The following is a 13,000-nucleotide window of genomic DNA, read 5'->3' as shown; positions in this document are numbered from 1 at the left end:
TGCTAAGTCTGAAACTGACATGAGCTGGAGAAAGCTTTTTCTAATTTTACCAGTGTAATCTCTTCCAGCCCTCCAAAACAGCCCTTCAGATAGGGCAACACTTCGGTTCACAGGTGACAAAAACAGACAGGAAGGTTGGAGCGTGGTTGTGCATCAGATTCTCTTGATGTCATAATCTGAGAAACACATTTCATGGCACGCACGGCCTGTTTTCAGACATGTAGGTCAGAAGTGGGAAAATGTGTCAAAAGTGCTCAGAGTTGGCATGAAAAATGTTTGATCAGGAAAGTCCCGTGTTCTTGGTAGACCTGGATAAGAGTGCAGCCTAAGCCCATAAGAGGTACTATGGCCTCATTCCTACTACCTTTTAAACTGGTTCATAATTCAGTGCAAACCAGTGTAAATGAGCATAGTTCCGATTTAATCTGAATCTTTGAATTGATTCCAAAAAGGGGGGCATGCTCTAAACTCCTTTAACCTGCATCTTTTTGATGCTGGGTTTTTGTGCTTCTTTTCAACCAAATCAAATCTGCGCAAGTGGGAACCAGAACTGAATCAGATTCAGTTTCACCATTCGGTTTGAAATGAATTGCTTCAGTGCAAATGGGAACTGGATGCGGGTCGGAATTGGTTTATTGAAATGTAAATGGATGTTCTGTGCCCGATTCTGTTTAAACCGATTCATTTCCCAATGTGAACCACAAGTGGGTTATCTGCCTCGGGAACCGGCTTAAATAGAACCGATTCATTTGTGAATGGGAACTATAACTGGGTTATTTTGATTTGAATCCATGCCAGAAAATGTGATCGGGGCAAATGTAGTTGGAACCACAAGCCGATTTCGAATCGATCCATTGATTCGGATTGGAAACCAATTTATCTGCAAGTGGGAATGAAGCCTTAGAGTATATATGTAGAGAGCCAAGTTAGTCTGTTCTAGTATAAAAATAGAAAGAAAAGGAGTTAAGACTAACCAGTTTATTTCAACATAAGTAACTGAGTGATAGTTTGGTGGAAATAAATTGCTTGGTCTTAAGATAGCCACCAACATTTCACAGATTAAAACTGGGCACAGGTGGCCAAGCAACGTCAGTGTGGCCAAGAAGGACAAAGTTATTAATGATGAGCGCACAGGTTAGGAGAGGCTACAGCAATTTGCTTTTGCTGGAACCAACTGGGAAGATCAAGATCCACCCTCCTTTTTTCTCTCTCTCCCCCTCCACTCCTGTGAGTGCAAACCACATTTGTACTTTGAACCCAGTCTGCACCAAATGAAATAAGCTGAGGACAAATGAGAAGGAGGAGGAGAATGAGACCGGGGACATTTATTAAAAATAGCTGAAAAAGTGAGATGACAGAGAATTAATTGGGACTGTTCCTGGCAAAAACCAGACCATTTGGAGGGCATGTCTTAAAGACTCCTACACTATGCAGTTATTCATCATATACGTTTCGACACTACACAGTTTTAGCAGTGTGATGCCACTTCAACTGCCACGTCCCCTTCCTTTTTAATACTGGAATTTGGAGTTTGGCTGAAGGATTTAGGAATTAAAAAGTTCTGCTGGTTCCTCACATTGGTCCTCCAGGTTTTTGGATTTCAGGTGCACTTCCCTGGTGGATTGGGATGCCTTACCTCTTACATGCTTTGAGGTGGCACAAAGTGCCAGCATTGGCAACTTATTTTAAAAGATGGACAGCTCTTAGGAGAGAAGCTGGGAGGATGCTGATGATTTTTTAAAAATAAAATGGGTAACTTCAAAATACGTCTTGAATAGCTGTCTGGTCGGTTTGTCCAGCCACCTTGAACCTGGGGCCGTTTGGGTATGCTGGGCTACAATTGCTATAGTCCAGTAAACACTAGAGCAGGGATAGGGTTTAGGTGACCCTCCAGATGCTTTTGGATTGCAGTTCCCAGTATCCCTTGCCATTGAGATGGGGGTTGCACTCCCACAACATTTTGGAGGGCCATATAATTCCCATCCCTGCACTTGAGGCTCTGCTGTGTGTAAATGCTTTGTTGCTGGAATGGTTTGTTGCCTTTTTCTTCCCTGGTTTCCCCCCATATGATCATCTCCAAGGTATCTATGAATGCACTGAGGCTGTGTGTATGGCATTGCAATTTAAAGGTATACTTTTAAATCTGCTAGTTGCTTTACGTCACAACGATGACCATGTTATGCAAGAATTAGGATTCATGAGTAACATTAGTACAAAAAACTTGAGTAAGGATTCTGTATGGTGTGGGTTGGGAGGAAGTCCATGGTGTGTGTGTGTGTGTGACACAATCTTTATTTTTTCTTTATTGTGTCACAATTGATTTCCTTCCATCTCATCCATACAGAATCCTTAGTAATGCAAAGAAAGATTGAAATAAAAGTAAATTGAAAAATAAATAACAGTAAATAAAAAATAAACAAAAATGAATATATAAATAATAATTAAAATATAGTAAATATAAATATATATTATATTAAAATATAAAATATTATATGAAATATAATAATAAAAATAAACAAACATGAATATATAAATTACACACACACACATATATAATATGAAATATTATATGAAACATATAAAAACAATAAAACTGAAAATAAACTTTCCATAGAGATATTAATGAAATCTGAGATGATGGTCAGTTAGAGACATTTGTAATTTTATTTAAAGGGAGAATACAGGGAATAACAACACCCACAAAATTGTTGGATAAACATGTTTATTGTTTGATATAAAGATAACTTACCTTTAAAGCTTGAAAACAAACTCTGGGAGAGCTGAAGGAAAGGAGGTTGTCAAATGAGGATGGATGATGATCACTTTTGGAAATCGGGGAAATTATTTGATTTAGAAAATTAATGGAGACGAAAGAGTCAATATGAATGAAACGGGTTTCATTTATATGTAGGTCTTAATGTGTTATATGTACTATATTGTGTGTGTTTAGATGTTGACTATTTGTATGCAGAGAGATCTTGTAGCACCTTTGAGACTAACTGAAAGAAAGAAGTTGGCAACATAAACTTTAAGTCTACTTCGTCAGATGTATTTGGACTTTAGTCTACAAAAGCTTGTGCTGCCAACTTCTTTCTTTCAGTCAGTCTCAAAGGTGCTACAAGATCTCTCTGCCTAATGATTCTACAGACTGACAGGGCTCTTTGGTCTGTATGCAATTCTCTTGTTCTGAATGTGGAAAATGTATCAAAATGTCAATGGAAAACATGGTGTGGGAATGACCCCCGAAGTTACTCCCGAGGGAGACCCCAGCCCCAGCCCCAGCCCCAGCCCCTCCAGCCACTGGCCAGAAGTCGGATGAAGTGATGGGGATGGATGCAACAAGAAATTGAGGAGAAAGGAAGGGAGGGAGAGAGAGGAAGGAAGGAAGGAAGGAAGGAAGGAAGGAAGGAAGGAAGGAAGGAGGGGTAGGTAGAGAGAGAACGAGCAAGAGAGAGAAAGTGAGAGAGAGAGCAAGGAAGGAAGGGAGAGAGAAAGCGAAAGAAAAGAGAGAGAGCGAGCGAGAGAGAGGGATGAATGGAAAGAAGGAAGGAAGGCAGAGCCTGGTCCGTGGAGGGGCTCAAGGGAGGCTGGCCGCCGGCTGATGCCCCAAGAGCCCTGGCCTGGGACCCTTTCTTTCTTTCTTTCTTTCTTTCTTTCCTTCCTCCTCCTCCTCCTTTGGCCCCAGGAGAGGAGAAAGGGGCGGGGCGAGGGGCGGGGCCTTGCTCCGAAGGCGGCTTTATTAAGGAGCCCGGCGGCAGGTTCGCCTCAGGAGAGAAGCCCAGGAAGAGGAGGACCCGAAGGAGGCTAGAGGCTGGGCGCTTTGGCCAGGCGCCGCAGGAGAGCCAGCCAGACTCTCTCCTCCTCCTCCTCCTCCCTCGGCCGCCCAAGGGAAGCTGAAGCCCGGCTCCGGGAGGATGGGGCTCCGCTCCCTGCTCTTCCTGGCAGCCGCGCTGGCCGGGCCCCTCAGGACGGCTCTCCAGGAGCAAGTAAGCCCTCCTCCTCCTCCTCCTCCTCCTCTTCTTCTGTCCCCTCCAGCCTCACTTCGCCCTTTTCCTTGCCCCCTCTTGGGGGTCGCTCCTCCTCCTCCTCCTTCTTCACACTCTTTATTTTCTCCTTCTCCTTCACAGTCTTCATCTTCTTCAGCCTCCTCCTCCTCCTCCTCCGTCTCCTCTTCCTCCTTCACACTTTTCATGTTCTTCTCAGTCTTCGTCTCCTCCTCATCTTCCTCCTCCATCAGTCTTCTTCTCCTCCTCCTTCTTCATCACAGTCTTCATCTTCTTCACGTTCTTCTCCTCCTCCTCCCCTCCTCCTTCTCTTCACAGCATTCTTCTTCTCAGTCTCCTCCTCCTCTTCAGCCTTCTCCTTCCCTTTCTTCTTCATCAAAGTCTTCTTCTTCTTCTTCTCAGTCTCCTCCTCTTCCAGTCTTCTTCTTTACAGTTTCTTTCTCCAACTTCTTCTCAATCTTCTCCTTCTTCTTCCTCACAGCCATCTGATCCTCCTCTTCATTCCTCACAATCATCTCCGCCTCCTTCTTCTCCAGTCTTCTCTTCCTCTTCTTCTTCACAATCTCTTGCTTCTCTTCCTCCTTCAGTCTTCTTCTTCTTCTTTCTTCACAGTCTCCTCCTCCTCTTTCTTTTCCTTCTTCCTTCCAGTCTCTTCCTCCTTCTGTCTTCTTTTTCTTCTCCTTCACAGTCTTCTGCTTCTTCTTCCTCCCCGTACACACACATACACACCTTTGTGGCTTTTGCCGGTGGGGTGTTGTTGTACCTGGCTCTTGAAAGGAGTTACTGCTTGGCAAAATCCGCCCCGAGCTGCCTTAGGGTTTTAATTTGCCAAGGAATAAAATAACGTTGTGTTTGTTTCCAACTTTTGCCTTTTAGCGAATGTGGGTTTTTCTTTGTGTGTACAGGATGTGTGCGATGTGTGGCTGTATACAAAAGGTTACTCCAGAGGGAGAGAAGAGAATGTTAAGCTGCAGGATTCTTGGTGTATCTGCTCTGTCCAAAGATCAGAGGAGGGTCTTGTGTTGCTGCAGATGCTTCCACCCAACAGAATCCAATGGCAGGAATGACCGAAATCCATTGGTTAAAGTAGACCTCTTGAATTCGTTGTGGAATGGGAAGGCAGCAGGTATAGAACGGTCTTTGATTTAGTGGACATTTGAGACTAACTGAGTGAAAGGTACGTAGGAAGATCTTGTAGCACCTTTGAGACTAACTGAAAGAAAAGAAACTGGCAGCATGAGCTTTTCTAGACTTCAGTCTACTTCCTCAGATGCGTTTGGAGTGAAAAGTGTTGTAGCATAAGCTTTCGTGAACCTTGGAGATTATCAGATGGAGGGAAATGGGGAAGAAAAAGGCATACTCCCAATAAAGTTGTGTCTGAAAATCTTCAGCGCGTTTGCACATTGCACTTATCCAGGATTTAATCCATGAAGATCCAGGAATGCTCCAGCAACATTCATGGAAAGGTCCCGGGAATGGTTTGTTGCTGGAGCATTCCTGGATCGTCATGGGTTAAGTCCTGGATAAGTGTGATGTGTCTGAAAACCTTCAGCATGATTGCATGACTTTGCCAGGATACTCTTGCCTTTTCTCACATCTGCAAAGATGCCAGAGCATCTTTCACTCAGTTAGTATCAAAGGTGCTGCAAGATCCTTTTGCATATTGATATTCCAGACTTAACACAGCTGTGTCTCTCAATATGATTTGCTAGGCTTACTCTAACTGGAACTTGTTTGCAGTAATGGTGGGGGATTTGACAACGTTCGTCATATCTTCAGATGCATTTCACTGGTGGATTGGGATCCCCAACTTTTTACAGCTTTGAGGTGGCACATAGTGCTGGCATTGGCAACTTATTTTAAAAGATGGACAGCTCTTTAGTGACAAGTCTGAGAGGATGCTGATGATTTTTAAATCATCTATCTTATCAGTCAATTTGGCCAGCCATCTTGAACTTGGTGTTGTGTGGGTATGTTGGGCTACAATTGCTATAGTCCACTGAACACTAGAGCTGGGATAGGTTTTATGTGGTCCTCCAGATGTTTTGGGTTGCAATTTCCAGTACCCCTCAACATTGAGATGGAGGTTGCAGTCCCATAACATTTTGGAGGGCCATGTAATTCCCATCCCTGCAATTGAGGCTCTCCTGTGTGGGAAGTCTTCAGGATCCACCTCACAAAGATGGCATCCTCCTCCAAGACCTCTAGAAGACACCTGTGATGAACCAGTTGTTGAGTTCCTCTGAACAACTTCTTCTATAAGTCTGGTTAGCTTCACACTGGTGGATGTGCAGAGAGTGTGACCAGCTGTTATGTTTGCTAGCTAGGGATTATGGGAATTACAGTCAAAAATATCTGGAAGGCAAGAGATTAGAAAAGGCTGGCCTAATTTTTTGTGGGTTTTTCAGGCTATGTGGCCATGCTCTAGAAGAGTTTATTCCTGATGTTTCGCCAAAACGACAAAATGTAGGCTGTCATACTTCAGACACATCATGAGATGGCACTACTCATGACCACATAGCCCTAAAAACCCACAACAAACTATGGATGCTGGCCATGAAAGCCTTCAACTTTACAAAGCTATTATTGCTAAGAGGGGTGCATACTCACTTTTCAACTGTAGTAGTTAGTTTGTTCAGAGATCAATCTCTCTGGCCCATCGTTCTCTATAAGCTAAGTTCTAAGGCGGGGGAATGAAAGATTTCCAGTTGTCTTGATTTTTTTGGCATTTTGTCTCTGGAGGGCTGTCAAGATACCTGCTTGCCTGTTCCTCTCACTCCCTGCATCCTTTAGAAATTAAAGGTTTAATTAGCTTTAAAAATCTTCAGCCATCTGACCCTAATTTTTTTGGCTCAGCAGTGCAATATCATAGAATGGCCCATTCAGAAATTGGGTTTATTAGCTCAAGCTGTTTATGTGAAACTTCTTATTTATGGAGACTTCTTAGTGCACTGAGGAACAGCTGTTTATCCACTTACAAGCCACACTGTTCCTGGAATATGGGGCAAGTTGGGTGGAGGGCAGGTGAGAGGAAGTAGAGCAGAATAGGTAGGTCAGGCTCTCAGAAGGTGACTGACTCCAGGTCCCCCAGTGAACTTCTTGGCTCAATGGGAATTTCAACATACTGTATATACTCATGTTTAAGTCTAGAAACTTTATTCAAGAAATTGATCCCAAAATTCTGGGTCAGCTTATCCATGGGTCAGTGTAAGCACTGTACTTATCCACAGACCAGTTAAAAATCCATATTTTTGGCCTCAGTACCTACTCTCCACATATACATGTCACCTTACAGTCGAATATATACAATAGATCTCCCAAGTCCTAGTTGTCTAGCAACTGCACCATACTGCCTCACTGAGGGCCAGATGCTAGCATTGAATAATGGATAACAGCCATCACTTTCATGTCTTCCTTGTGAGCACTAGCTGGCCATAGTGGGAAACAGAACCCTGGGCTAGACAGAATGTGTTCCAGCATTTCTGATTATGGTGCTTTTGCTTCGATACCTTTCAAGAAATGGACACTGAATATGATTCCTCTACTATAGTCATATCAAAAGATAATTGATATTTGTGTAATTCTTTTTTTAATTTCTTTTTCCAGGCTGCTAAGGAAGAAATTATTCAAACAGGTAAGACCGTATCTTGTTTGTTTTAGTTGATTTTGCATTTTAACCATTGACAAGAGCATCATGCTGTCACTGAATTTTCAAGCATTTAGTCTTACTTTGTATAATAAGAAGCATGTAGTTTACACAAGTCAGGGTAACTGGCTGCCCACTGAAATAAATATGGATGGAATGACTTTGTTGTGATGGCATTCTGCACATGCCCAGAGGGCATCTTTTTCCAGGGCTACATGCACAGAGAAATATAGTCCTAATTAACAAGTAATGGCTGGCATTGTGTTGGGTAGTACCAACTAGAGTAGACCAATTCAACCAATTGTTGAATAACAAAGTAACATGTAGTTAAATTCTATTTATTTATTGGTTGTACTCAAATTAAGATTAACAATGGAATTTGAATCAGTTCCTGAAACTTGGGGTTGAATGTTTCCTTCTCCAAAAGAAAGAGTGTAGTAGAGAACCTTTGGATTCAGATCTCTAAATTACAGGATTATATGCCACTTACAATTTTGTTGTTGTTTTGTTGTGTGCCTTCCAGTTGTTTCCGATTTATGGTGACTGACCCTGTGGCAAATTTATAATGGAGGTTTTCTTTACAAGATTTGTTCAGAGAAGGTTTGTCATTGCCTTACCCTGAGGCTGAGAGCATGTGACTTGCCCAAGGTCATCCACTTGCTTTCATGCCCAAATGGGGAATTGAACCCTTGTCTCCAGAGTCATAGTCCAACACTCAAATCACTATGCCACTTACAAATTTACCTAAGTATTAATAATATTTATATTCTGCCTTTCCTCAAAGAGCGCAAGACAGTGCATTAGTTCCTTGCTTTGATCCTTTATCCGCATCACAACTTTGTGGAACAGCATTAGGTTGAGAGAAAATGACTGGCCCAAATTCTAAGTGGGGGCTTGAACCTTTTCAGTTTCAGCTGAACGCCACAAAGCTATAGCACCAATACTGGCTTGGGTAAAAAGGGCTTTAAAGGTATCTTAGACAAATTCATGGAGCTTCTAGTCAGGATAGCCTTGTGCTGTCTCCAGGACCAGAATCACCGCTGGGCTTCTGATTCCTTCTGGCTGGTCACAGTGGAAGAGCAGGATGCTAGATTAAACAAGGCCTTTGGTCTGATCCCACAGTGTTCTTCTTCTGTTCTTGCATTGTGTGTATTTATTTAATCTATCTATACTACATTATTCACCAAAGATGGGACATTGTATTTCATAAACCACATTTATAATGAAATGTAAGAGATGAATATAAAACAGGGCAATAAAAAAATCATGGGATAGAATAACAAAAGGAATTTGGGCCAAATACATTCCTGTATCCAATCCAATCATTTGAAGCATCCCAGACTGATCCTTTTGCAAGTATGTCATGATATCTCAGGGTTGGGAAAGGTGAAGACAAGACAACCAACATGCTAAGAGAATTTAAATTTCTTCTATATAGGATAGACTAAACTTTGTCCTTCTTTCACAAAGCTAAAATACAGGTTCACCCAATGAGATAAATGAACAGTAGACTTACAATAGATGGGATAAAGGCTTCAACTTTGGGAGGGGGGCTAAATGCATGCCTCCCCTGCCTCTTTCTCCCTGTCTCTCTTTATGAAGTAGTGCATTAATAAAGGGACTGTTTTTGATACTTTCTGGTGGTTGTAATGTAATGTAACTTCCATCGAGCCTTGACTAATAGTGAATCTGTTATAGGGTTTTCCTGGCAACACTTATTCAGAGCAGTTTGTCATTGTGCAAGATCACCCAGTGGATTTCCATTCCTGACTAGGGTTTCAAACCCTGGTCTCGTGAAGTCCTAATCCTACACCCAAACCACATTGGCTCTTGCGTATTTGTGGATAGTAGTGGTAATATCCAGAAAAAGAAACAAGGAAGTTTCTGTATATTAGGAGAGTTGGTACCCTTCAATTACTGCTGTACCTCTGGATAACTTAGGCATGAGCCATAGGCAGGTGTCAAATAGGACCTGGGGATTTGTGTAACTGGGATGCACAAGCATTGCCTGGTCTGAAGTTTTTGTTTGAGTAGAAAGTTTTTATAAACCTTTATTGAAGAGAGCTAATGGCCAGCCCAGTTGTTCAGTTTCTCCAGTGGTCCAACCAGGCTGGCCATTGGCTCTCCTCAGTAGAAAGAATGATAAAAACCTTATATTCAAGCAGGAACTTCAGGCCAGGCAATGCTTGTGCATTCCAGCTTTGGCTTTACTCTGTTACCCTTCATGACTGAGGGAAATTCTCCACCTTGTAAATTTAGTGTCTTATGATGACATGAGCCAGCTTTGCTTGGAGCTGAGACTTAGTTTCCATACTGGCAACTCTTAACACTCATGTTGAGGGAGATGTGTGGGCAGATAAGCTAACAAAATGCCTGTGGCCTTGTAATGAGGCTGACTTTTGAAGGTTTCTTAATTCTTCTACATGTGTTAAACAGGCATTATATTTTCTGTGTAAATAGGGAGGGGAGAGGGACAGAGTTTCTGTCAAATTTTAAATTCCTCTTTGCTCACTACTTATGATATGCTGGCTAGTCTTTTGAAGCAAAATCTTCAGGGTCTTTAACTTCTTATTATGGAGGGTTAAACCAATTCCAGGGGATCTCTAACAGGCAAAGCTTACTTCCCAATGACTTCAGAAGGTTGCCTTGGAAGTTTTGAAAACTTTCCTTTGACCTGTTTAGTCTAAGCCCTTCCTGTATTTCTCAGCTCAGCTCTTTCTGTTCTTGGGTGGCTTTCTAAAGACCCATTTTCTGAAAAATGATGAAACATCATCTGACCAATTCACAACATGTAGGAGAGATACCATATTGGTCAGGGGATTATGGGAATTGTAGTTAATATTTCCAAGTTCTAGAATCAACAAAGGATATGCATAGTGTCAGCAATTTCTGCAGTAGTAATGGATACTTTAGATTTTGGAGAGGAGATGCCAGTTGCTAAAGAGTTACAGCAGAGGGAATTACTGCCTTGGAAAGAGGCCATACCACAGTGGTTTGTTGCAGAAGGTTCCAGATTTAATTCTAGGCATATATTTTCAAAGAATCTTCAGAAGCATTTACAATGACCACCCTTCCTGAAACTTAAAGCTTCGAGAACAGGTTTTTCCTAGCATCTGCAGGCTTGTGGTCTGTAGGTCTGTAGTCAGGCCTCTGGAGAGTTCAGGCCATATGGCTTTCTCAAAACTCTGTCCTCTCTCACCAAATGAAGAGATGACCACTAGCTGGTGATAACAGATTTCCCAAACAGCTCTTAGCCACAGGTTTCAGGAGCTGACTGAGTCCTGTTCAGCCACATTCTGGAAATGCCAGTTGAGGGTGCTTCACTCATCATCTTTCTTGTTCCCATTCCAACTTCCACTTAAGACTTCTGCCATGTTCACAACTTTCCCCATGCCATCATGGTAGGATGCCCATGACTTTCATCCTAACATCATGATCATTTCCCATTGCATTACCTGGCCAGCTGAGGGCTGTTAGGGCAGAATCTTTCAAATAGAGTTCCTTTGCGAAGAGAGAACTATCTGCTTGTCAGTCCTTCAAATGCTGTCCATTTTAAAAGAAAGTACATGACTACTAAGGTTGCCAGACCTCAGGGCCTGGCCCTTCTTTTCCAAACCTTGGAGTAACACATAAAATCTCAGGATGACAGCACTGTCTTGAAAGGTCATCATTTTTTTACATTTTTTAAAAAAATTAAATTGCATACTTTATGCAACTGTGGTTGATTCTTATTGGCACCACCATGGACTGCCCTTTGTAACATCATAATTGTAACATCACTAGAGCCTGCTTCTTGTGACATTACAAGATGTTGTGGCCCTGAGATCTCAAGTTCCTGGCAAGTTCCTGCCTTTGTAACTCCAATGAACACTTTAATAACCCTCAAAGAGCCTACAGTAATCCAGTTCAATGTACCATTGGCATGTATCAGGGATCTAGGTAGCAATATACCTTTCCAGAACTTGCGGTCTACAAAGAAAAAAGAAGTACTGTATTTGGTCACTCCTGGAAAAGAATACAAGCTAGCAGCATCTTTCAGTCTCATATATAATTTAAGGAACAGCCCAGTTCTCATGCATCATTGGATGACATCTTGCTAACAATAAAAAAAAAGGATAGAATATTTTTAGCTGATGTGGTAAGGGAAAAGAAATCTTGGGAGCGTGGATAGTATTTTGTGCTGCAAAGCCTTCTTGGCTCAGTCCTCTTAAATCTCTGCTCTTGAATTCTGCCAGCCCTACAAGTGAGGAGGTGACAGAATACTGATAATGCTGATGGGTTTCTGACAAGGCTTTGGCTTTCTAACTTCACCAAATGACATTGGCTGACTGCCCTTAGGAGAGTGCAAGCTTACTTGGCTTCTCCCCAGAGGCAGAAAACAGACATTCTAGGCTGACAAAAGAGTCCTTTCCACCTCTGCCCCCAATTTAGTCTTGAATCAACTGGAGAATTTTGAATGACCCCTTGGGAGATCTTTGCAGTTGTCCTGTTTTGTTTTTTTGGTTTTTTTTTTGAGAGGAGGGGGAGCTGTACCCTGGTGCCTATTAGATTTCATAGAAATTGTACAGTCTTTATAAAACAAGTCGAAACCTGTTTACATTGGAATAACCTTCACTCTTTTTTCTGGGGTTTATTCCTAAGGAAGTTTGTAAAGGGTAAAAGACTGAGGTCTAAAACCAGTGGCTGAATTAAGCAAAGTAGTCATTGAATCAATTTGTTGAAAGTAGGGTTGCCAGAGTAGAAAGTAAGAGAGGGCACCTATGCCTTTAATGGTTGGATAAAAGAGGGAATTTTAACAGGTATGGGATGTAGTGCAACCAGCATCAAGCATGAGTTGCTGAAATTCCATCTTCTGCACTATAATTAAGAATCTAGGAACCCTTCACACTTTTCAGCCTGGCAACCTGTACAGTCAAAGTGCTTAGGCAAATATTGAGCAGTTGGCTCTAACTGGAGCCAGGAATTCAATTTTGGTCATAGGCCAGACTCACCAAACACTGTTGAACTGCAACACTCAGCTTGCCTCACCTTTGGTTGTGCTGGCCAGGGCTGCTGGGATTTCCAGTTTAACCACATCTGGAGGGCTACACAATTCCCACTCCTTCTTTAGGCTTTTTAAATCATGGGATGGTGACATCAGGCACTCAACTCACTTAGTTTAAAAAAAAAAAACAAGTCCTGTTGCAATTAATTAATAATTTTCCACCTTTCCATCTTTTCCCCAAAGTGGAACTCAAGGCAGTACACGATATAAAGCAAAACAGAATGCAGCTAAAATCAATCATATTAAAACAGTTTAATAATTAAGCTATCCTATTAAAAGCAGGAATAAATCAAAATACTTTAATAT

The 13,000-nt window shown here is 42.0% G+C and overlaps 1 protein-coding gene across 1 annotated transcript in view; it reads left to right on the top strand.

Moving 5' to 3' along the window:
- The first annotated feature begins 3,848 nt into the window (after positions 1-3,848).
- Positions 3,849-13,000, top strand: part of LOC149313241 (A disintegrin and metalloproteinase with thrombospondin motifs 3-like) — a 142,309-nt gene continuing 133,157 nt past the window's right edge. The window contains exons 1-2 of the mRNA XM_089526333.1: positions 3,849-3,986; positions 7,611-7,638. Of these exons, the coding sequence (XP_089382459.1) occupies positions 3,915-3,986; positions 7,611-7,638 (100 nt within the window). The 5' untranslated portion in view covers positions 3,849-3,914. The remainder of the gene's footprint in view (positions 3,987-7,610; positions 7,639-13,000) is intronic.

Source organism: Sceloporus occidentalis, unplaced genomic scaffold, assembly GCF_023333645.1.
Source record: "Sceloporus occidentalis isolate IW3139 unplaced genomic scaffold, rSceOcc1.0.p SCAF_5, whole genome shotgun sequence".
NCBI lineage: Eukaryota > Metazoa > Chordata > Lepidosauria > Squamata > Phrynosomatidae > Sceloporus > Sceloporus occidentalis.
The sequence above is the reverse complement of the archived record's forward strand: the minus strand, read 5'-3'. Positions and strand labels throughout refer to the sequence as shown.